Genomic DNA, 26,527 nt, shown 5'->3' on the forward strand with positions numbered 1-26,527 from the left:
CATGAGGAAATAATTAACTACTAGCTCGCCTTGTCAATTTATTTCTGTTTTTTGTTGCTAAATAGCAAAATTGATATGAAAAAGTATTTTCCTCAAGAATTTTCAAAAAATTAAGAGAGTTCAGTCAAATTAATAGCACCTGGCACTTCACAATTGGATGTATTTCTATCAAACGGAACTATGTGCGTTAAGACATTAGCCCTGAGACCCATACGAATATGTCCATAACAGGGCTCACGTCATAATGCACATAGTTCCGTTTGATAGAAATACGTCCAATTGAGGCTTGCTTTCGGATGTGAATTAGTGTTATCTAAAGTCATTGAAACTTTACTGGCAAAAGAGAGCCATTACAGTAAAATGCCTGTATGTATAGCTTTATTGACTTCGTTCATCACTAGTTGGGGGGAAAACGATGAAATATTAATAGCTACCATGTAAGACAACATTAGACTGAAGCAATTAATGGCTGTTGACATATTGACACTCTTGTTAGAATCTCAATGGCAATACTGGTGACTTTCAGGTGTATTTGAACCTGCTAACGGGTGATAGTTAAATCAGTGTTTCTGCTTTTTACCTAAAAATTAACTCATCAGGTGAACGAAAAATGCGTAAGTGTCAACTTCAGGGCCGGATTTACATTTTTAGCTCCCTAGGCTGAACCTAGGGTAGCGCCCCTAAAAGTAGGCGCTCTCGTGAGGGGGCGCTCCTCCCCTCCAGATTAGAAGGAGGATGTTAGGTGTCCGGAAAATGTTCAAATTCACCTTTAAAAAAAAACACCATTTTAAACAGTTTTGAGATACGTTTACGTTTGCAAGTTGGTTTTGGAAAATACGTCTTTGAATAAATTTTCAAAAATTTTGCGCCCCTCAGAATGTTGCGCCCTAGGCTGGAGCCTATGTAGCCTATTGGTAAATCCGGTCCTGGACAACTTCAAGTGAATAATACTGAAAATGTTAAACTTGATAAATGGTAAGAATCGGACGATATTTTGCAGGCAATAGTCGATACATTGACCAAACTACTGCACTTGCTGATTTTACGGGAGTACAAAACTAACATGTAGGGTCTTTACGTGGATTTATCAAAATGGAGGACACTCAGGTGTAAAATTTTAAAGAAAAAATTTATTAGGTATCACAATAAAAAATTAATGACTAAAATTTCAAGTAAGCTAGGTACAATGATCTTTTCCCTTTTAAAAAAAGGATACAAAATTGTAATCTTTAAGAAAATAAACTTTATAAATACAACCGTTTCATTTTGCAAAGAGTTATAGCACAAAATTTTCGGTAACACCTGTAAACAAATTCAAAACCTAAAATAGTTTGGTAAAATCAAAAGAAAACTTAAAATGGAGAGTTAGAAAGTGCCACTGATTGTCATCGATATTCAATAGAATAGAGAATCGCTAATTTGAGCGACTGATAATTCGCGAGGCTGATCCATAATTAAATATTCAGTTAGGTTAGGAAAAATACGAAAAAAGAGTGTACAACATTGTTTACTGAGATAAGTAATTAACTGCACACCTGCCAATTACTTTCAATGCTACATGTGCGAAATAGGGGGATGATTCTGTTGTGAAATGCTACCATTAACTATATTACTTAGACAGAGGGACACTTTCAAAAACATCGTAGCATGTGCTTATCTGATGACAAAAGATACTTAAAACGACGGACACTTTAAACTAAGCTTAATTTTCTATTAGAATTATTGCTTTAACTTTAAAAAAATGAGATGGAATAAACTTAAAACTAAATATGATTACAATGGCACTCTCTGATTCTACAGAGCACAAATTAGACTTAAGTAGATATATTTTCTGGGAGTTACTTGTGAAGATGAATACTTGAGACATTAGAATTAGAACATTAAATTCTCAGGAGGCATGTACTCAGATATTGACAATCTTTTCATTGATAAGGTACTTTGTCCTCTCGATTGTTGAAGTTAGATACATACAAGCAATATCCATCCAACATACCCACTAAGTCTGAGTATCAAGTCAGCTTAGTTGTCTAATTTAGTTAGGTTACCTAAAGGGAGGGATACAAAAAAATAACAGGGAATTCACTGTGTTAAAAACTAAACCGTGGCTGCAATTCCTGTTATGTTCTGGTAATTTACTCAACTGCTTCATTGCACAACTAATGCATTGAGAGGTAGTATCACAGTTTCCAAGAAAGCCATGTGGAGGGGCAATCTAGTTTCTGAAGTGGACGGTTCGAGAGTTTTGGAGGGGAGGGGTAAAGCAGGGAATTCTCGAATTGCCATAAAGGTACTCTGTACACCCTTTCAAGAGAGTGGTCACAGGTATGACGTGTTTTCAACTTATTAATCTTTGGTAAATTCTAATCAATACAGTAAGTATAATGATTGTTATTGAGAAAATCATTTCAGAATATTAGGTATTTTTGGGGCATTGTGTTCATGAAAAGTTATTTCTTTACTTACTGGCTATTTGACTCAGCAATATCAGAATCAATTGGAAGGAAAGATTCAAATTTAAATGTTACAAGGGAGTTGGTACGCAAAGAAATCGAATAGTGGTATCTGCAGCACAGAATGTAGTTGTACAAAAAAATTAAGAAGACCTCCCCCAAAAAACCCCATAAAAACTTTGCAGATATTCAATGGAACGAAAATTTGAGGGATAGCTTGAATCGATGGAAAGAAGAGAAAATAATTCAAACTACGAAAAAGCTAGATGTTGAACATGGCTTTGCGCATAGTTGCTATAATTGCTCTTCATTTACAAATACATAAATTAAGCTTGATCACACCGAAAATAATTTTTTTCAGAGCATAATAATATTGCTATTGCTGAGCCTATTTTTATGAGTTTGCTTACACGATGTCCCACTTATTTTTGCTTGAACATAAATATATTTTATATTTACTTTAACCGTAAAAATTACAATCAAAACAGCTTGGCGAAAATTGTTTTTCACAAACAAAAAATTAGTTTTGCTCATGACAAATGGGACAAAAAATTATCAAAAAACAGTCAGAAACTATTGACAGAGTCTTAATGGAGGAATTTCGATCAACTTCAATCAGTAGGTAATCATATGGGATGACAACTTATTTGTACAAATACTATGGGCGACAGTAGTTTTTTTCTTTACTTCACATTTTGTGAAAACATATTTCAGGTGATTCCTAATTCAACGTCAAGGATGGGCTGTAGGGTTTACAATTCTAACAGGACTTTAAAAAAAAAGATGATCAGTGGTTTAAGAATACACCTGCAACCAACATAAAGGTTTTCTGACACTGAATTACAAAAATAAGGGGGACGATGGCTGTAAAAAATTGTGCAATCATAACACTTCATAAATACAGTTACAAAAGGCAAAAATCAGTAAGGATAAAAACATTCTTTTTTTCATATAAATACTTCACAAAATATATCAAAATGAAACAACATGGATAAAAATTGACATTTGATTTGAGCTAAATATTATAAAGAAATTATATACACAACTGACTAGAAAAATAAATATTATGTAGTAGTAAAAAATACATGGTGAATTCAAAATTTAATAGAACTTAAAATTTGATTGAAATTTTCAAGTTTGCTCTTTCAAAGCTTGTACTCACGATATTTACACTCTGATAATGTACATAATTTACAATTTATTCCCCACTGGTACAGTGCTGAAACTCAAAATCGAAGGTGTTTACGTAACTAGGCAAACACTGGAGGCAAAGTTGTGCCCAAAATAAAGTGTCAACATAAAGACAAATGCCTCTCATTTTTTGCACCGTCATTTGCAACACTTGTAATATGGGCAGCATTTAATGAAAGGGCATCAAATGATGTTCGTGAGGAAACTGAGTTGGGGGTAGTTTTGAGCGTACCTATCTAGCAAATTATTTCCTCCAGCCAAAAACTTAAGGATAAAAAAAAAAAAATTTAGTACGCAAACATTTCACCTGAAGTCCGGTTTTACTGTGGGACCTATACAGGCAAAACTTTTAAACCCGTTGTCCTCTGCTCAACGTTGTCATCATTAAATTCCTTTTCAGTAAACGCTTCATAAGTAAATGATTAAGCCTCGCCGAAACAAATGGCAAGTTGAAATTCAAAACGAAATTCAAATGGATGAAAGGTTACTTGGAGAGCAAGAAATTTCACGTATATCTTTAATGCTACTTAAAACTTAAATCTTGCTTTAAAACATGAATTAAATTAATTTTTTTTTTAAACTTTCATTTTACTTTTTCACACATTTGTTATTTTTTTTAAGAACATAGATTTTCGAGTTACATAAAAAATACTTGTGTCCTTACTCCTGTTTACTGTGCGTGGGTGACAAGATAGCCTAGGGCCAGTCTTTAAATTAAAAAAAAAAAAATTCCAAGAGGCAACTACTTAATACCAAAATTTCATACGCAAAAATAAAAAGATAAAAAAGCAGTTATCCAGACATACCTACTGTATATAAAATTTTTAAAAAATTATGGACGGGAAGTTCAGTTTGAGCTGGGCACTCTTGCGAATAAGATAAAATATCAACTAACCGAGCATTCATATTCTCGGGAAAGCGAGATAAAAAAGACAGGAAAGTACTAATAGTGAGTACAAGGAAAAAGTCTGGCATGACTTATTCGTCAATTCTCACTTCTACACAAAATTTGCGTAAGAAGTACCCATTTTTGGCTAAGAGACTTAATGTATACAAGACATTGGCGGTAAATTTTCCTAACTGTTTAGGATGCTAAAATTCCAATACCTGCGTGAACAAGTTACAAGATCCATGATACCAACAGAGCAAGAAAAATCATACCTGCTGATGGTAAATATACCAAATTATCTACTAGGTACGTGCTTCCAGTCGATACAATACAAAATTTGACAGAGTTAGGCAAGTCCCCAGGCTATGTTAGGGACCTCTAAAATCTCTTGATCTAGAAGAGCACAACAAACGAGATGTTTCAATTGGGTTGGTTTGTTGCTGCAATTCCGCATGTAATGTGTAGTCAAAACCCTAAAAGTTGTGTTATTATTGGAGAAATTGAGTTGTTTGCACTCTCCGTATTGGGAGATGTTCTTTAAAATATTTAACAAGATGTAGGTATAAAGGTCGTCTACCACTAAATGCTCAGGACAGAGCTCTAGAGAATACGAATATACTGCTGACAACAAAAGTACCTGAGTGAAACTAAAAAACTCTCTTCCGGTACAGATTACCCAAAATCGATAAAACCCTCAGTTGCGTTGGTACTTTTTTAATCTTGATGGGAAGTTTTATAAACAAATGCAGATTCAATCACATTCTAATCTCCCTGGTCTGCTCCAACTCTTGGCTGCCCAGAGGTCTGGGCGAAACAGTTAGGATGAATCTGATTGATGCGGTCGTCTTCGGTTTTCAGACTTCCTACCAAGACTCAATGATCCCAACGCAATTGAGAGTGTTTTCGATTTCGGATTATGTGTAGTAGATGACTAAGTTCACTTACTTTGGCTGCTAATGGAGCAGCAGTATGGTTTTCTCCTGGTATTCTCAATTGGTAAAAAAAGCATTACTTTCAATGTGACATAGGGTAACGAAATCGAGACAATGTATTGTGGCTTACAATATTACAACCACTGGTTTTTACACTGACACTCGTCAAGTACTTATTATTATCCAGGACTATCATTCTTATAAATTACACGCAGAATTACACCAACAAGCGCATGAGGAAAGCATTCTCAGTACTTAATTGACTGAGAGATAAATCAATGATAAAGGTAGATCACTAGATCAGCTCATGTCTGAAGTCATTTAGCAGTAACGATCCATTCACGTTGAAAATTTTGAGAAAAAAGACACTCGCGGATAAAATGGGGTTTTTGGAAGGTGGGGTTTCATTTGGTTTCCTTCGCTTATGGGACACATCAAAAATTCTGATAGAAAAACTGAGAAAAAATAGTTTATAAAATAGAAAAAACAAACACGCTGATGCAAGGGGATAAATGATGTTGGGAGGTGGAATTAAGGAACATTCAGTGTTCATAAATTACGCCACGCTTTGAAAGTGGTAAACGGATCAACTCCCTCTAGGAGGAGGGCGGGGAGTCTGGTACTGCGCTGCGTCGCGTCAGGTTAAGCAAAAATCTGAGTATGCGGCGTTAAAAGCGTTGTCTATGAGCGTCATAATTCTCGACTTCCTTCCCATTTCTGTCATAATTTAGAGGGGGGGGGATTTAATCTTGATTGCAACTTTTTAGAACCTCGGACCATGCTCATTTATTTGATTACTTATTTTAATAATTCTTTCTCGGGGGGGAGGGGGGGGGGGGGTAAAAAATTGATAAATTTCGGTGAATAAATAGAAATGATTGGGAAAATTTACGGAAAATTTTGGGAAAAACAGTTATTCCGTTTTTTTTTAAAAAAAAAAATTGTAATAAAGATAAAACATGAACGAGGTGTGCAACATTGCAATCGGAGATAATTAGGCTATTTGTTGCGTGTAGCCATCGGTATTTAACTTCAATTACGGAAGGCGTTTGTGAGATAACTATTCAACCACAGGTGATGCCCTGATTGCCGCTAGCTGGAATTGAAGGCGCGTCACACTGCGAAGATGACACGACCACGCTTGCCTCGCTGGCTCTGTAGAGTCCCTTTATACTGAGAGTCAAGACAACACCCCTCATGGAGTCACAAACGGGAATAAAGATTACACAAATTGAACGTTTTTCGTAATCTTTGATCGGCTCATTCTTAAATTCCTTTCTCCGTTCCTTCTCTCATTCCGTTTGTTCCTTGTCGAACCCGAAATTCCTCGGTCCATTTCAGATTTTAATCTTTGCAATCGGTGAAAATGTAATCTTTATTCCCGTTTGTGACACTGTGAAGGCCTAAAATCCGGTTGACCAATCAGAAATGGATTCGCATTGTCTTGACTCTCAGTATAAAGGGACTCTAGCTCTGCATATGTTACCATAGTTTCAGTTCAGTAATAATATCAAAAAACTAAGTAACTCTTTAAGCAAAAGGGAGAGAGTTGCCAAGCAAACCGTGACGTAAGTTTATAAGTGGAGGGAGGGTGGTTCTGTCTAAGATCTGTATGACGGGTGCAATACAGAAGTCTGGATTTCGGTGAAACGTAATTTACAAACTGCGTGGGACGATGTCTGTAAATTATGCCATACTAACAAAGGGGAATCACTGTTCTAAGACAGCATTGTCTCGTTCGTTTCGTTTTCTCTTGGGATTGGGAGGGGGGGGGGGGGGGGGGTTCTTTAGAAATACGCTTTTTAGGGTTGGGAAAAGAGTGCCAACCCTGAATGAGGTATGTGAAAAAACTGCACACGGTTCTATTTTAATGAACAATGCAGCAATGTAAAAATTATCGGTGAAAATGGATTTCTACTGCTAAATGGCATCCATCAGCATGTACTTATGAAATTTTGAATGATTCTGATGCTTGAGAAATATGCGATCAGACCATTAGACAATCTTCATTATTAAAGTAGGTATCATGACGAACGTATCCTCATCAAAACTTCATGCAGAATAAATTAATCGCGCTGGAAACTTCAAAGATCAACTGATGAGTGAAAAATTAGCATTTAAAATCTAGATCATCGGTTAACTCTAACTTCTTCTCCCGGAAAAATCCAAAATCAATGAGGTTAGGAATGGCTATTGAAAAACAAATTTTTACATTGATTTGACAAACTGAGATTTGGTTTTGTAACCCCCCTCCCCCCCCTCTTCTATGATGCACAAAACTGGTTAACTCAAGACAAAAATGATTAAGCCATTGTAAAAACACTCTTCAGCTGTAAAGCACACCAAAATTATTTTCCAATCCGCTAGAGCTCAGAGCGACTTCGGTTTTCTCAGCAATATAAATGCTTGAACTGATGAACACCGGAAACACTAAGTAATATTTTCCTCATCAATTGAATCTGGAAAGATCCACCAAGTTTTACATAAAAATTCAATGAGAAATCATGTAAGGTAATGCTTTGTTTCATACCTGTTAGGTTAAGCTCATTACACAGGAGGGACATATATCTATTTGCTCACACTGAGAGGGTGACCTTGATGCCAATTAAAAATGCTAAACAATTTTAAAGGTGGGATAAAAATATAATCAGTCATCAAGATCTTTCAAAAGAACCTTCCTCTTATCTACTTATGTTGAGAATAAATTCTGAATAAAAATGGCTAGGCCAACAGAAAGGTCCGCAACTGCAAAATTGCAGAATAATGTTTGACTGACAGTAGATAGGTATGCAATGCGTCTACCCTAAATGATAGAACAAATGAGGACTTATGTGTAACAATAGCGGTCGCTGACATCCGTCATTTTTAGGGAAAACGCTTCTTTCGAATTCTAAAGCCCTCAAGAATGCTAAGTTTCAGACTTCCAGCGCAACTATTCTGCGAGATATGAACTGAAAACCATGTTATTTTTAAAAACAGCAGATATCTACTGTTCTCCCTCGCCGGCGCAGCAGAACACCGTGGAAAATCCAACACACTTGCGATAACTGCCTGCGCAACGGCCATGGGCTGCAGCTGACTCTCAAATAATGCGTATCGGGACCGTCTCGCTAGAATTGATGAGTTTTAAATTGATTTTATCATTAGTTCCTAATTTTTGTTGTGGAAGTTACTGATGGTTTAGATTTTTGTTCAATTTTATTAAATTACTAAGCATTGACATAGCTACGTTTGGTTCATTTCAATCATATCACCAGCCTTATCCTTCCTGAGGACTTAGTTTCATGCATAAAAAATGTTTTCATTAAAAATAGCGGATGTCACATCTTTTTAGAATTGCTGTTATTCCTTCAATTTTCCACTTACATATGTCGTGAAACGTGTGTTTTTTACAAGAAGAGTTGCTCATCATGAAAATCTTTATAAGAATCCTCTTGGTTCTGCAGGCGGCTAAGTGCAAAGTTTTGAAAACTTCAAACGCGATTTTCTCACAATGTGAAAACACGACATCCGCTAGTGTTACATATAAGTCCTCAAATGCCAAATTGCCAATTTAATTTAAAGAAAAGCAAACTTGTTTCTGAGAAATACCTAGTCAGTCATGCTAAATTGAAAGAGCAGAAAATAACATGTACCACAGTGTACCACCTATGCAAATAACAACTGCCTTCATTCATAATAATTATGAATGAAGGCAGTTGTTATTAGGCAGTTGTTAAGCAATTATTGCTTACATTAATTTGAATAAATAAATTGAAGTTCCAAAGATATTTGGATAGGTGTTTGAATGAAGATTACTTGGCGTTGCAGATTACATATTACACCTGACTTTAATCTGAAAATTGATGAGAAGGGAAAGCAATAACAAATATCTACAAGTACTAGAGCAAACTTGAAACGATTGAGATATTATAATGGATTGCAGTCAATCTCACGATGACAACAACACGAAGAGTGGCACAAGTTGGGAAAAAGTCATCTATAAAAAATAAATTACTAATAAAAAAGGAGAAACTTACAAGGAGAAGAGAACAAAGCGCAAGTGGTAATGAGCTATAGAATATTGCCTGTACAGCAGGTACAAAAATCCATCCGGTTGACGACACTCACTTGATACTGATGTACTCATCTTTCCAGCATCCATGCTGCATGTGCACTATTAATTCCTTTTTCAGATGTGTAATCCTGTCTTTTAACCTATTAACCATTGTACTTAATTCAGAATTTTCACCTTTCAGCAACTTCACTTTGTCTTCTAGCTTAGCTATGCGCTCCAACTTCCTCCGACGACACTTTGATGCTGCTAAACGATTTCGCTGGCGCTTCCTTTCTAATTTAATTTTCTCTTGGGACTCCATGTCAATTGGAGAATGAGGTGGAGTTGATCCTAAACTAGGCACCATCTGTGGTTCATCCTTGATTACTACATTGGAGAAATTGGGGGGGAAATTAGAAGCTGACGATGTTAAAGGATTGTAACTAGAATCTAAAGCCATGTAAAGATTGCTGGAACTGCTACTGCTACTGTTGGAACTACTTCTAGGTAATTCGACCATTTGCGTGTCAGCACTTTGATTGGAGTCACTATTACGTAAGGCGTTGAGAGCTTCTTGGAAACCTTGAACGTACATTTCTTGCTCCTCCGTACCTCGAGTGCACAAGATAGCGGTCGTAGTTGGTGTGGGAGTAATTAATGTATTTGAGCCAGTGAGGGATGCTTGAGATATGATAAACTTTTCCAACTCGCCATCACTGAATTTGAGCTTCTTTATGTCAGGAGATGAAAGAACTGATTGGTTTGTAAGTAACTTCTGTCTTTTACCTCCATTGTTGGCTTTGTTAAGATCCAAAGTTAACGTACGTTTCAAAACATTCATATCCCCATGAGGCATTCTCTGAGGCTGAGGAAAAGGTTGTTCTTCATAAAAAGTCATTTCCATTTTAGATTCAACTGACTGGTGCACCATTAAGGAGGTTAGACGCACTGTATCACTAAATTCCGAAAAAGCACCGAGATATATGCGAATTTTCGAAGCATAAAAGCACACTAAATCGAATGATTAAACCACATTCCGGATAAACACACAACCCGTAACAGAAAATGCATGAACTCGTACAAAACACGCGAAACACACGTAGCTCACTGCACTGTTTACGAAAATGTGATAACTTGAGATGTGAGTCACGCCACGGCACAGGTTGCTACGCGCGGAGATGCAGAACTTACAATGAGAGAAGGTGAGACTAGTTGATAGCCACTTCTCTCTGATGACTCATCACGGGTATTTTTAGAACTGACGTCATTTTCTAGCGTTTTCATTGGTCGGCGATGACATCAGTGTATACATTAAATTGCGAGCGTTCTGATTGGTCGCGACGTCACAAACATCTGCTTCAAGCTCTCTCTCCAACTTCTATCGGTAAAAAACACTTCGCGGAATTGCCAACTGCCCCTCCCCCTCTACCCCACCCCCGCGGCCCCTTCTCGCGTAGCGCTACGGCTACCTCAACCGACTTTGCCGCCACGACCAACTCCTACTCAGCTTGCCGATTGCCGATTCTTAAACAGAATTAAACTGATAATTCAGCAGGCCCTTCACATCCGAGCCTGAGACCGGTACTAGCTTCCGCTACGTACCCACTTCTTGCGGATAAGACCCACCCTCGCCCCCCCCCCCCTCCCCCCGACGATTAGGTACAGAAGAATATTTGAATTACATTTTGCAAGGAGGAACCATACTGCTAGCTTATTGTAGAAACAACATATTGTATGCCATTGGTTTCCCTATGCAGATACGTCCTTTTGTGGAAGAGCCAGAGACAGTGGTTCCTTATTGCAAAATGTAATCCATTTCATAATACCATATTTATAGTAAACTTCCAAGTTTTTTCGGGCATTAAAAATTAGAAGACTACAAATGTACACAACAAGAGCAGTCACATTGGTCTCAGACCATAACTGTGGGCGTAGCCAGAGGGTCCCCCTCTCCCAGGAAATTTGTGATCATACACAGTCGCTCAATACCATTGGACCTCAGTAAGAGGCACATAGGTCATTGGTCCCCAAAAAATGTTTCTAGCTATGCTTAAGGTCACTACTGTCGCTAAAATAATTGTGTGAGGAACGATGTGGGTATATTCATTCTCTACAGGGATCTAATGGCATCAAGCAGCTTCGTACAGTCGCAAATTTTCTGCCCTTCCCCTCACCGACACCCGCATAGGACCTTCAAGTCCCCAAATTATGGGCTGCGAATCATTTTGGAAATTCAGTGATTTAAGGTAGCTCCTAAGCTTCAAAAAAAAAAAATGATTGAAGCTCTTGTTAGTCAGATCATGAATCTAAACAGAGGTCATAGTCACTCCGGCACTAACGATCCTGGTTTCAAAACCTTATAAATAATAATATATTGAGGGGTACTTGACGAACAAAATAAAACCATATAAATAATGTCAATTGCTGGGATGATGCAGGCTCAGCTTTTCGTATTACAAAAGACAACTTTACTATGAACTCTGAATTTTCATTAAATCATCTATTAGACCTTGCCATGTCCCTGCAATTTCAAAAGGAGTTTTCGTCAAATTTCAGTGCAGTCAAGTGCAGATCCAAGGGTAACTAAAGTTACAAAATAAAACTTTTGGGGAATATCCATCTTAATTAAGAGATGAGAGGCTTAAAAGACATAAATAAAACAAAGATGCAATTTAAAAATATTAAGAATTAGATTTACTTTGTAAAAAGCTTACACTATAAATGTACACATGCAGATATTATTTGACAGTTATGCTGATAATTTGTACGTCATCATACGGTTTGTCCGTCTTAGAGTTGGTCTTCACATTGCTGATGTTTTGAACAACCTCCATTCCTTTAGTGACACGTCCAAATACGGTATGTTTATTGTCCAGCCATGGCTGCAAGAGACCAAAATAAGATTACACTCAAATTTTAAAGCTTTCTCCCGGTTTGTAAATATTATTTCGTGGAGGTAATCTCCTGATTTCAAATTCTTTTTGAGTACTTTGAGCCAGATTATAGAAACAAAAGAATTAATTGAAAAAAGCAGAAAAGATAAAAAAGTCTCCTTTCTTACGAATTTATAGAGCATAAATTTTTCTCTGAAAACATTTATAATTTAAGTTAGAAAGGATACAAGGAAACAGCGGAAACAAGGCTAAAATACAAGACAAGATGATATAATCAAAAAGCTCTGAGGTTTTTCAACATTTATAAGATACAAATTCTGCTTCATGAACCCCTGGTTGGTTCTTAAAAATACTGATGTCATTCAAAATGAAAAATAACTTCAGAATCTAACACATTTTTACTCTCTTAAATAATGGTTTCAAACTTACACATTGGACGTGTGTCTCAATAGTAGCACATTAAAAAAAAAAATTGCCTTAAAATAGGAAATATTTATTACCGTGGGAGTAAGAGTGATAAAGAATTGACTTCCATTAGTACCAGGCCCTGCATTTGCCATACTAACTGTATACGGGCGATCATGGCGTAATGCAGGTCTGAACTCATCTTCAAATTCATGTCCCCAAATACTCTCACCTCCTGTTCCAGTTCCTATAAAGGTTAAAAAAAGACAAAGAAGTTAAATTAAATTGAAAGACCTATTTTTAGCTTAAGAGCATTGTTCATCAAAATTGAGTTTTGCTCCTTTCCTTTTTTGTGAAATGCAAAATGGTTCAGACTAGTCTACATTAAAAAATGTTTGCAAGTTAACCTCACAAAATAAGCATGAACTACTCAAGTAGGAAACGAAACAAACCAAACCAAACCAAATGAACCAAAACTAGACAGGCAGCGACCAAAATAGAGATCTGTACGAAATTTAGTTTAAGCATGTATTTTGCTGGTTTACAATGCCTTCTTGAAGTCATAGTTAAAGCTTAAAACTGAAGTCTGAACAAGTTTAGAATCAGTAGGTTCGTTGACTTGAAACACTTAAAAATTGTGAGTAATAACTAAATTCGTTTTTAATTAATTTTTGTACCACCTATTTACTTAGGCAGAATTTGGAAGCTTCATCGCAAAAAGCTTTCATTCTGAGCACTTTTTCATGTGAGCTCCAGTAGACCTGACCTTGTCTATTAGTGGTAGAGGTTCCTTCTTTTTTCACCGGGAGTTTCATGAACCAAGCTCAGAGGACTGCAGGCTGCAAGCCTGCGCAATTAAGCCTTGTGTGAGCTACTGAGCCTCCTGAAGCCTCCTCTTTCTCTCTCTATTTTCATGTTTTTGAAGCAACCGTTGTGCCATTAATGCAGACTCTAATTTTGCAATAGAAGCTGAGTAAATTTTTGTCAATGATTAAATTTGACCGATTGCGTCAAGAAGGGAGAAAGACTTCAATCAAAAACCATGTTCTACCTTCTTCAGAACTACTGAGAGACTCATCAGCTTTTAAATACCTTTGTAAAATAAATGAACTAGAATATTTGAGCTTGTTAAAGAATCAAGATACACAACTATCTCACTCATATCGTGGATAAGTAATGATCTTGGGGAAATAATTCACCTGTTGGATCTCCAGTCTGAATCATGAAGCCTTTGATAACGCGATGAAAAATGTGACCATTGTAGTATCCACTTTTACTATGAGTGCAAAAATTCTCGACAGTCTTCGGACATTCAGTGAATAATTTCATATGAACATCGCCCATGGTAGTGTGAATAATGGCATTTTCAAACAATTTTTGGATTCCTGAGGAAGAAAATAAACAAGATTAACCATCTACAATTTTTTTAAAAAGATATCATAAGAGAGAATAGATAAATTTCACACATGTGATAAATTAAGACACTGATCATACGCTCCTTGATTACCTATTAATTTAGTCATCACAGGCAACGCTGAGCGATCATCAATGTCAATATTTTAATACATTTTTTTCTTGATCTTGGCAACAGCCACAGAATGGCTGTTGAAAATATTTTAAAGCTGCAGAGTCCAGTAACACAAGCTGAAGTATACCAGTAACCACAAGCTTGTGGTTTAGAATAACACGAAGATCAAAAGATAGAGCTTGCTTTTGCAGCAGAATGAGTTTTTCTGGACTTATGCTACTCTTTGACACTTCATTATTCCACATATTTGTTTGACATCGTAGAGAAAAAACTGATCATGAATTATATTACACTGAAAGGAACAAGTGCAAACACTACTACTACATTTGGCCCTGACTAAATTTTAGTGATATTTGATATGATGCTCCTTGCGGCTCCTTGCGGCGAGCACAATGAGCTTTTACAATCAGACTCCAGAAAAGCAGAGCTGAGAAGTGAATTTTTTGGCTATTGTACTTGAAAAAACTGGCGGTAGTGTCGCAACATCTAATTCGTGATCATGGAAGTCTATTGTTTTCTTGCGAGCCAGGAATTTGCGACAGACAAAAAGAATCAAATTCCTTCAAACCATAATAGCGTTCACTTTTACATAACGGTATTTGCACAATTCCAACAGAAAACGTTTTGACGAAGGCAGACCAATTCACATTGGAGCCCCGCTTTTTTCAAGATTGGCACATAAAAAGTTTGATTTTAAAAGCTTATAAAGCTTTAAAAGTTGAAAGGGACATTATATCAAATGAAATCAAAATTTTGCCGCTGTAGAAATTTCTTTGTAATAAGTGCTTGCAATTTCTGACCCTCTTGAAGGTAGCAAGAGATGCCTCCTGAATAGGATACACAATTTATTTCAACATTCTGGTCCCGACTCAAACTTCTTAGTATGTGGGTTTGTTATGTTCACACTCACATCACAAGATTCTTCTAAAGAAGGGACTGAAAAACAAATTCCTTAAAAGCAAGGTACATATGCACTTTCAGTGACGGAAAATTGAGGAGCTATCTCCTGAATGACATGGAAATGAAGAGAACATACCAGAAGCCTCTGTAGCAGAAATGATGTCTTCTTTTGACGGTTTCTCGTTGAAAACATCTCTGTCAGCTTCAACACTTTTAATGTCATCTGGTTCTCGTCTGAAATCATAAAATCCAGGAGTTCTGATACATGAGTCACCTTGAGAGTGTGTACGTAATAGAATTGGTATATCCTGACTTAAATTTTAGCAAAACAAATTTTACATAGCATTATTAAAAACAATCAATGGAATAATTTGATTTGAAATGGACGTTTCAGAAAACCAACGTTGCCCATTAACCATTGCTTAATTCTCCATTTTATCCTTTCTCTTAGGTCTTTATGAGACCCACTGATGAACAAGTGACTAAATACTATTTGGCAGTACAATTGAGATATAATGATTTCAGGAGCCGTTTTGTCAGCAACCCCAAAATTCAGACAGCATCTACAGTTTTTTGAAGACCGTTAAGATTGCAGGGTGTTTTGCGAGGAGCAAGATTGCAATTGGTATCAAAGCTGCGCTTGCAAGGTCAGCATTCCTTCTTTTTGGGTTCATATACTTGGCGCATAGAGCCCGGTGAAGTTACAACAGTGGATTAAAAAAACTGACCTTGTAAAAATGTAAAATCTGCTTTTTTTATACGCTGTACAGAAAAGAGTGGGATCTGATTCGACTGCTTCAAGAGTAGGATTTTCAGAGGCTTCCATTTCTATGGTGATAGCTGCTTTTGATTTTTTTGGACGACCCTGTAATTGAAAAATACAACAACTTAAAAAGACTGATCTTGAAAAATCTTGTTAGAGGGGAGATCTTGTAACATACAAAGAGGAAAATAGAACAGAAGGTGACTACATTCATACTGATTATTTAAAAAAAAATATGTGCTCACATTATTGAAATTCATCTCATCATTCAAGCACTGTTATTGTAATTTGAAATTGATAATTTTGAATCATTTGATGAAATGTAAAGAAGTAAATAAGTAAAGAAAAATTGAATAAATAAATGCATAAAAAGAAAATGATGTCAGACTATATATTTTTACCTGATAGATTGCAATTTTCAAAGCTCGTAAGTTCTCGGGTTTTCCAATCATTCTAACACAACGATGAGTATAGACGTTAACTACTTTAATGCCTAGCATTGTAGGATACAGTAAAAAATAACCACTTTCATCAAAAGTTAAATTATTCAGATTCAATGCTCCAGTTTTTTCTAACTCCCTTTCTAGTGCCATCCTGAAATAAATGAAAATGAATGCAAGTTAAGACAAATATTAGATTCATGAATATTTCAATAAAATGAGCATCACTAATTGGGCTCTAAAGATTGAATTGATGCTGAATGGCACACTTTTTTTCATTTGACTTGAAACGTGGATTTTGACCCTTCAGCCCTTAAGGAAATTATTGGTTCGATTGACTTCTAATGTATTTCTTCAACAATAATCCTCCTATACCCGGAAAATCTGAAAAAAATTGTGAACTTTAGTGAACAAATGGAAGAAGTCACTTCTGTTAAAACATTTTCCTGCTAAAAAATAAGCACCCAAGAAAACAGGGTCCCACATCTTGTTGGTACCTGACACAGCAGCGTTCATTGATTTGGGGTCTGGTGGTGTAACGCTAACCTACGGAGACCCAGTGCACAGTGGGGAAAAACGCCAATCTAGCCGCTCAAAAGTCCCTGTGTCAACGCTCTTGATTTTTATTCGTGTTTCTTGGGTTAAAAATGTAGCCAAAGGATAGGGGGACCCAAATTGAGGCAAGAAAATATTTTGTCAACCCCCCTTGGGCTATATTTTCACCGCACAATGGCCCAATCCAAAGAGCTTGGTGGACCATCTTTTTACACCTACTTTTGGTTCACTTTACGTGAATTTTCTTAATTACGCGTTGCGTTACACTTCTTTCAAAACAATCTAATCAATTATAACATCACTTCTTAATGGCATTGTACACTGAAAAATTGAATGTTACGTACAGTAAAAATGTGAAATTAAAAATTAGTAGATCTATTCAGTTTACAAGACAATAACATTTATTTTCATCGATACAGGCGTTTTTTTAATAGGTACTAAGATACTTTTTGAATTGTGAAAAGACAATGAAATCAAACACTGAAACAGCATGAGAAAAGAAGAGGAAAAAAGAAATAAAGAAGAATCGAAAAATTAATGGAGAAAAAAGAAAGAAAAGATAGAAATTATAGCATTATAACTAAATAATTTTATAAACAACAAATAACAATAAACAACAAATAAGAATAATTTAAGAATAACTTAAACAATAATTATAACAATGGAAAGGAATAAAAGAAAAAAATATAAATGCAACAAAGCTGCGACTAAATCACAAAAGCTGCGACTTTTACCTACTTTTTTTGGCATACCATTGTCTGAATCTATAAAATGTGATAATTACCCGCAAGAATATTCACCACCTCTCGTAGCCAGTGAAATTTTTCTTTCAATGTAATTTTTTGTGACTCTTATTTTGATTGCTAAATGTGTTCATGATGTTAATTATTCATCAAATTATAAGAGATTTAGTTGTTGTACATTTTAATATACATTAATTTTGAATTTGAATATATTTCTTGAATTTCGGACGAAAACTGACTCTTGCTCTTCTTGATTATTCGTAGGTACTTCAAAAAAAGAAAAAAAAAAAAAAAAAAAAAAAAAAAAAAAAAAAAAAATACATTACAACCTCTTTAATTTAAAAAAACAACGGACCAGTGTCCGACACGTTCAATGCCTTTTCTCCCTGTCCAATAGTATTATTAGGACGCTTTTTACTTTATTTTCATCCTGCCATTTCTTATACCTCAAAATTATGGAAGTAGATATTCCGAAAACAGATCGTGTTAATTGCATGCAGGTATACTTCGTTCAGTTATTCAACGTGGCAACCCCCCCTTCCTCCCTTCTCAAATAACCATCCAAAAATGAAGAATAGTAAAATCGTTGGTCGTTTTGGATGATTAATCATTAAATTAGTCACATGTATTATACCTCAAGCTCCAAGCCAAATTGTCAAATAATTATTCCGGTATTTGAGCGTGAATTTGCTATTTTTCGCAAATTTACCATGTTTTAGTTAACGATGGAGTACAACTGACTTCAGATTCGTGATCAGCGACCCAAAAAACATATAAAAACATGTATTGCATGCCAACAAAGGTGATACTCTAATTAATGCCGCCTAGATCTGGCTCTGGAACCAATGTGCGCCGCGCCTAGTGCATCAAAAACGCCTCGACGCCGGGCCATTAATCTTCGTTTATCTCTCTGAACCGCAAAAAACCGCAAGATATCTCTACAGATTATGAAACTACATGAAATTCTGCGTCACCTAGTACAAGTCTGATATTGGTATTCGCCGGTATTTGATACATTCCAATCCTCTGAAGTTTAAAAACACAGATTTTTCAGAGCAGGTGTTAAAGAAATAGAAAATATAAGAAAAAATGATGAGGAAATAAAATAAATGATTTGATTTACTTCTCAGGGGCTCTGCCATGCTGGAAAATCATCAATTGCATAACCTGTTGCGTGAACACCATCAGTACGGAACGCATTTGGTGCGTCTTCCATCTGGGCTTCCAGTCTTACCTGTTTAAACGCTCACGGTTCATCATCAATTTTTTGATAACAAACAAGATTCTGGTGAATTTAATCACTGATTTGGTGTCAGTGGATATCTGAGAATGAAATGCAACCTCTGGTAGCTTTCTACCAAACACTTGAAATTACGACTTTTGAGCGGCTAGATTGGTCGTTTTCCCCACTGTGCAGTGTTGACCTCATGAGCCAGATCCAAAAACAACCACCACATAGCTTACACTACATACTACCATAACACCTTGAGGAACACCTTGATTTCAGGTCTTTGCACTTGGCGTGGCAGTCAATGTTAACTATGCTTCGGCAATATTCCTTTTGTTTTTTTAATTTTTATTTATAGCAATAGTAAAACTTGCTAATCTTGTTTTAATGAACACTCAGCCAGTTGAAATTATTTTGATAACAGTATTTATTTAAGTACACTTTGCCCATGGATGCACAATCAAATGGTACAATTTTTTTCTTTTTCCTTTTCGATTGGCTGGGTTAAATTTTATTTCTTTTAAAAACTGTAAATTCTACTAACAGGGAAAAACGAGACTAAAAATCTAGAAATTAGACAAATACTTACCGCCGTCCAAATTCCATATTAGGAAGTTGTTGTTTGGACTGCTGCAATTCAGTGAACCTTTGCAAACTTTCGTCTAGGACTAAACTTAATTTACCCGTTTTAAACAAAAAAACTCTAATCTGGAACATAATTTAAAATGTAACAATTAGCAAGGAGACCTTCTGAAGCACACCAAATAATATTTCAGGATAAAAAATCTCAAAAGACCCATTAGAAATTTTGCACTTAATGGCAGAGCTTTATAACCGCACCATAGATTAGTATCAGCTGCCCAAGCAGCTGGATGAATCATTGGTTTGGGCCTCAATGCTTTTTGGGTTATTTTAAGGGCACTTTATGGCAGGAGCATGATTGAACTTTCACATTGTGATAACTAATCCTACGGGGCGTTTAGAGCGCTGGTAATTGTTTTTTAATCAATGCAAACATAAAAGGAACCCATTTTACCTTTTCATGTCTTGCTTAAGTTCTGTAATTTTGATGTAGCTATACATTTTCTCAGAGCGAATAGCAATTTGAAAAATTTTCTTTCCAGTGCAAAAGCTCAACCAACGGTGAATTTTGTATGGCACAAACCATCAGGAACAAAATTTAGGTTACGATGAAGATAGTCAGTTTCCATGGTTTTGTACAAGACTCTTACAGCATGTTCAGTTCCTCAAGCTGCTCGACGAGCCACATTCCAAACAGGTAATTTTTTCCTCAAATTTCTATGTGCAGTTGGCAGGAATTGCATTGATCTTTTAAATGGATTTGTATTTGAATTGATCAACATGCCGTCTGAACGCGCACTCACTGTCCCCTAATTTTTATCCAATTTTGAACAGATTATTTGAAAATGTATGTCCAGTTATAAAACTTATGTACCTTTTAACTGAATTTACGATGATATTATTTAAGGCACTTGTGCTTCTTTAGAAAACTTAGAACAAAAGCATAAAACTGAATGTGATAATATAGATATATTCTAAAGACGCGCCTGGACTTTCACTGTTCCTAGACTTTTATTTTATTTTAAACGGGTTCATTGAAAATTTGTATCAAGATATAAGAGTACCTTTTAACTGAATTTACGATGAGATTTTGAGGCACTTATGATTGATTAGAAGACTTAGAACAGAAACAGGAAACTGGTTAAGTTGATACAGATGTATTCTTACAGCGCACTCTTTCAATACCCCATGTTTAGTTTACCTGCTTATATTTACAAATTTTTTTTACAGAAAACTAGCGTGAGTTATAAAACGGGTGGAGGGCCTTCATGAATTTTAACAGTTGAATACTTTAGATGCAGAACTTTCGAATCATTTAAGATACATGGAGAAGAGAGAGAAGGCAAGTATAAGTTCATTTGTACTTACTTTTCTATCACATGATATTGTCGCAAATTTAAGACCATCAGGGGTAAAACAGAGACTGGAGGGAAATGTTTTGTGTCGCACAAATTCAAATAAATCTGTGTCTAATTTTGACTCAAAATTCACACATTTAGGGAATGAGTAATCTCCTTTTGAACCGCTCCAATATTCAATGACACCTGCTTTGTCAGCTGACAATGACACTTCAAATACTGGATTATACTGAAAAAAAAGAAGAAAAAAACTAATTATAAGATCCATTCTTTTAAATATTTTTTGTGAGTGGATTTGGTTGAAGTTATTAACTTGCTGCCAACCTCTGTTACAACGAAAAGAAATTCCCTCCGGCCGATAGTGCGCTTACGACATTTGGTTTTCGTGCTGGCAGCAATTAAGACCGCATCCACCTCTAAAGGAGGGTCAAAAAATGGATGGATGTTGGCTAATATTCATCAAGCAGCTGAGTTTAGTTTTTGACTGAAACAGAGCGTTTTTCTCATTTGCTTTGCAACCCTGCGGATCCGGTAGAAAAAGTCCACCAAATCCACTGGCAAAAATTTGCCTCGAATGTGTCAGGTAGCTCTCTACTTTGAACTCTAGAGGTATCTTTCTTTTTGTATTATTTATCATTAGCAAGCATTGTTGAAGTTTTATGATCATTGATCCTTTTCAAAATCCTATTTCATCAGATGTGGCACTGAGGGTGGATTAGTCAAGAACCAACATCTGTTGCAGGATCTTAAATTCATCATTCAATCATTTCATCATTCACCAATCATTTTTCGACAGATTGTAATGCTGCCTTTGGACGCTGATATGCACAGCCAACTTGCGCCCTCAAGCAGTGCCATACTTAATAACTGCGGGGATCAAGAATTTTTTAGGAAGATCCAGCGGGCTGATTTTTTAAATTGATAGACAAAGAAGACAAAAGGGATATGGATGGATCCTATTGGTGGAAGCGGGTGGTTACAATGGACAAAGGAGGTAGGTTATGGACTAACGAACAGCAACCCACGAGGAACCCTATAATTGGTCCATCTGTTATCCTGTTAGTCTGCGAGAGCTACAAATTTCAACCAATAGGATCACTCCATACTCCCTTTCTTCTTTGTCTATTGCTTTGTCCATCAATTTTAATGATCAGCCTGCAGAGTTCAAATAATTTTCCTCCTTAGAACCTCCTAAGACTTGTTTTAATTTCCAACTAGAACAATTTCTCTGTCCTACATTTTTGACTTTTCTTAAAATAATGATCACTTACTTTAATAATGTTGACTGGTTTTGTGTGCAATTTTTCAAATACATGAAGGGGAGTATTACAACCTCGACCATCATAAATGTAAATTTTATTCGATTCTGAATCAGCTCTGGAACATAGAAAGAGACCAGTTAGGAAAAATGGGTTGGAAAGCAAAAATTTGCTAACAAGTTTGGGTGAGAAAGAGAAAAAGAATAACTTGCAACCTAGGCTACGTTTTTTTTTTTTTTTTTTTTTTTTAATTTAATTTCTTTAATTTTCTATTTTTTTTTTTATTTAATTTTCTTTTTCTTTCGGTTTTTTCTTAATCGCCACCAAAATCTATGCTACCACAGATCATTGGGCAAAAGGCATTTTCTTACCTCTTTTTCCTTTTACTTTTACCCCTCACTTTGTACAAAACACCTTCACTCTATAAGAACCTAACTGAAAACATGTTTGGGCGACCCCCCATCCTCCATCAATTGCACTTGTCCATACAAGCTAATTGCTTGGCTTTGATATCATGCACAGTATCATTCTCGACTCACATTATTCACAGCACTCATTCATTAAAAGCATGCTACCTTCTCTAAATTCTTGTGTATCAACACCAGAAGCTCATTTCAGTCTCTTTTTTTAGCAGACAGGTGTTGCTCTGTTCAGATTTTCTTGGTTTTTATGTTCTGTTTTTAATTTTTTTTTTCCTTTTCTTTTTTTTTTTTGAGATTTCCCAAATGAGATTAGACAGAAAATGACCATATCAACTTACACAGCTAAGGTGAAAACGGGATCACCCAATGAATGAGTCCATTCAGCACATTGAGGAACGAAATCTATTTTGATCATGTTGATCATGTCTGAAAAGGAAAACAATTTAGATAAGGGTTGAGAAAAATAGACAAGCACATTAGGTAAATATCTGGCATTCACCAACACCCAGCAGGCCTATTATTGACATTGCCACACAGAGCTATAAACAAAGATGACAAAGAGAAAATGCAGCAATCCTATTTGTGGAAGCAGGTGGTTGCAATAGACAAAGGAGATAAGTGATAGACTAACGGCAACCCACAAAGAACCCTAGAGTTGGTCTATTATTGTTGCCATTAGTCTATAGATACCTCCTGTTTCAACCAATAGGATTGGTCCCTTTTCCATTTGCCTTCTTTGTCTATCATTTAAACATCAATTTCAATGATCAATCCATTGGACTTTTAATTAAAGTACATAAAATTGAGTATGTATTATCATTATCTTATCATCAAAAATCAGGGTAGCTTCTACATCTCATGATAGGAGCACTTTGAAAGGATCAAAAGAACTGAAAACATTTTTATTAGACGTCTTTTGGTTCTCATCGTGATAATTCAAAATTTGTTCCCTCTTTGTTGGAACAAATGTGGTCACAGCATTTAAAACAAGCAGGAGTTTTAAGCCATTTAGTTCTTTTGAGGAGTCCAGTAATGTAGAACGGTGCAAAACACTCCAGAATGATCAGGGACCCAATAGCTAAGGAACAAAAAAGAGAAAGCCTTCTGGAAAGCCAGTAAACTAACTCAACTAATGAGCCAAACATTTTTGTTCAAGAAAATAGGAAAATGAGGCCTCAAAAGTACAAAAGATGTAGATGAAGGAGCCAGAGGACAGATTGCAAAGTAAAAAAATAAAACTTCGAAGAATTTGTGAATGGCAAAGTTTTTTGTTTTAGGTACGGTTGGTGCTTGAAATTGTCAAAATTTATTGGTAGATGTCCTCCCATCCTTCAACCTGTAAGGAATTTCACCTTTCTATGAGGGCGACAACAAATGCCTGCTGCAAGTACTCCTTTAGTCGACCATTCTAAGTGCAAACATTTTTATGAGTAAACTTATCTCCATTTACCCTTCTGTCTGATGTAGAATGCTTAAGAAATGACATTAGTAATACTCACCAAAATTGATGACGTCAAAAATTTTGATTGCTTTGTCAGTAGCTACAGAACAGAAAAGGGTACCATTATAGTTGACAGCCATGTCAGTGATAGCTCCAAGATGCCCTCGAAAATGTTTTACAAATTCGATTAAAGATTCCATTTTTTTCCAAAATTTGATATGCCCATCCGAGCTGCCAGTTATGATAAATTCTGTTCTAGATAAAATAAAAGAGGTAAAAATATAAATATGATGACAAGACGTTAGAAAGACAGCTTAAGATATTGTATAACTACTCATAAAAGAACCAATGAATCATTACAAAATGAATAATTCTCATGTGAGTATTTTATGGAAAATTATACCTTCAAAAATAAAGTAGATTAAGGAGAGCAAAAGTGATCAATTTTAAAACATAATTCAATAAACTTACTTTGTGACGATAATGTGCGTAATGGTGTCTCTATGCATGAAGCTTTTCTCATAGGATTCTGCAGATGGGAGATTTCTCAAGTAAAGTTGCTCATGTTCCAATACTGTAATATTCAAAAATATGGGTCAGCACACATAGCACCAATGAGTAATTAGGTAAAAATCAAGACCAATCCACACACGTCAGTCATTCCCGAGGAGGAGTTTTAAAACTCTACTGCGCAGTGACGTAGTATTGAGTGCCTGCAATTTATTTCTTATGGGAGCACCCATTGTGACGTAGCATTGAGTGCTGCCGAGTTAGGGCCGGGAGGGGGAGTGGATCTCAAGAAGATGCGCAATGACTGACCTGTGTGGATTGGTCTTGATAAAAGTGAGAAAAAAGAGAGAAAATAATACAACACGAGTGTTTAGTAAAAGTATACAAAGAGCATAAAAATAGTTCAGGTCTGGTTTCCGTTGGGCTTTTTGCACAATTTTTTTTAATTTCTTTTATTAAAAGAAATAAGGTTTCTGATGACATAGGAATTTTCCTGGAGTTTTTCAACTGCTGAAATTCTTAACAAATCAACTAAAAATGCCCTAAAACTAAGAGCAGAGGGTTCCTGTACAACATAGTTCTTTTTAGGAAAAATACGTCCAATCATGCAATGCTTCTGCAAAAGTTTCTAATTCAACACTGAGCTATAAAATCATGCCATCAGGTAATTCTAATGGAGTCCAACAACGCCGACCATTTGGAATCGGATAATTCCGTTACCGAGCAGTCCCAAACAGTTAACATCGACAATGCAGCTTGAATTAATGAACCCTCCGATTTAGTCTAAAAAGCCTACCTTTCTTTTTCTTCTGAGGTTGGATGACAGCATCCTGCAATGAGGGCCCGATCACTTCATCCGAATCCGAGCCGGAGTCTTCATCCTCCAAACTTCGCTTCTCAGACATTGTTACGCTTTCTTGTTGGACAACGAACTGCTTTCAATAAAGACTCAATTCGAAAATTTATAATTCATAACAAGCACTCAATGACAAAGTCCATGATCACCGGATGAAGATCCAAATCGAAGCACTGGCAAGATATTTAGACAAAATTAACCAGATTACCAGACATAAACATGCATAATCCAGCAAAGCAGCAAACCAAAACAAAAACCTAACCTCAAACAATCAGAATCGGAGCGGGAACCGGAAATTGCCAGACGGAAACTCATCGGCCGCACAGCGAGACCGAAAACTCACCTGCGGAAAGTCGGAAACCGGAAACGCACAGTTGCCCCTTTGGAATTAACAGAATTAACGGGAGGGGGGGGATAATCAGTGTTCCCAGGCGTACGGGAATTTCCGCGCCGCGCGGACATTCCCTATACCCGCGCGGACAGCGTACGGACAAAAACCTTATGGGAAAATTTTTCCCTATCTTATTTTGTCCGTACGCTCGCCCGGCCCTGTCCGTGCGTCTGTTTATCCGCTTTTCTTTCCCAAGTAGCATTTTTCAACGGAAAAATCGCGATTTTATCGCCGATAAAGTCGCGATTATCCTCGATTTTATCGGCGATAAAATCGCTAGGATCATCAACATTTGAGCGATTATCCTCGATCTTTTCGCGATTTTATTGCGATTTTATCGGCCCGAAAAAATTGCGATTTTATCGCGATAAGATCGAGGATGATCGCTCAGATGTTGATGATCCTAGCGATTGATAAAATCGCCAAAAAAAAGGGGTTAAAGTTGTCAGCCGATTGCCGTTAGGTTCAGCCGTCAGGTCCTTTGACGAAGACGAGCGTAAAATCCCCGGTGCCTCCGCGGGGATTCGAACCCCAATCGCTACGGTGGAAGGCCAGCACATTGTCACTATGCTATGACCGCTATATGACTTGCGTGTGCGAATTGAAGCCTCTTATACATGGATCGGCGCTTCGCAACCTCACAACTTATGTCTTTGCGTTGACTGACACCGATTTTTCATTGGATTTTTTTTTTTTTTTTTTTTTTTTTTTTTTTTTTTTTTAATTTTCCCTCTGTATTTTATTTCATACCTTG

General features: G+C 36.3%; 2 protein-coding genes and 1 long non-coding RNA gene across 4 annotated transcripts; 1 reads left to right on the forward strand and 2 right to left on the reverse strand.

Moving 5' to 3' along the window:
• Positions 1 to 1,110: 1,110 nt before the first annotated feature.
• Jra (Jun-related antigen) lies at positions 1,111 to 10,703 on the reverse strand. Its single transcript, XM_019049237.2, has one exon. The coding sequence runs from the start codon at positions 10,427 to 10,429 to the stop codon at positions 9,569 to 9,571; it is 861 nt and encodes a 286-aa protein (XP_018904782.2). The 5' UTR covers positions 10,430 to 10,703; the 3' UTR covers positions 1,111 to 9,568.
• Positions 10,704 to 12,169: 1,466 nt separating this feature from the next.
• On the reverse strand, positions 12,170 to 25,674 carry LOC109035561 (peptidylprolyl isomerase domain and WD repeat-containing protein 1). The gene is made up of 13 exons (XM_019049236.2): positions 25,323 to 25,674; positions 24,488 to 24,590; positions 24,075 to 24,271; positions 22,914 to 23,001; positions 22,166 to 22,271; positions 20,905 to 21,123; positions 19,544 to 19,662; positions 16,390 to 16,582; positions 15,954 to 16,090; positions 15,362 to 15,459; positions 13,997 to 14,182; positions 12,893 to 13,044; positions 12,170 to 12,380 (listed from the first exon to the last, which is right to left on the reverse strand). Exons 1-13 carry the CDS (start codon positions 25,429 to 25,431, stop codon positions 12,237 to 12,239), a joined length of 1,851 nt encoding a protein of 616 aa, XP_018904781.2. The 5' UTR covers positions 25,432 to 25,674; the 3' UTR covers positions 12,170 to 12,236.
• LOC140225118 (uncharacterized) lies at positions 15,474 to 24,068 on the forward strand. Of its 2 annotated transcripts, XR_011900281.1 has the most exons (4): positions 15,474 to 15,872; positions 20,079 to 20,233; positions 20,767 to 20,878; positions 23,853 to 24,068. It is a non-coding gene; the product is annotated as an uncharacterized lncRNA (long non-coding RNA). The 2 variants fall into 2 exon arrangements; XR_011900280.1 differs by lacking the exon at positions 15,474 to 15,872 and having other exon boundaries at positions 19,669 to 20,233.
• Positions 25,675 to 26,527: the final 853 nt, after the last annotated feature.

This window comes from Bemisia tabaci, chromosome 1, assembly GCF_918797505.1.
Source record: "Bemisia tabaci chromosome 1, PGI_BMITA_v3".
Lineage (NCBI taxonomy): Eukaryota > Metazoa > Arthropoda > Insecta > Hemiptera > Aleyrodidae > Bemisia > Bemisia tabaci.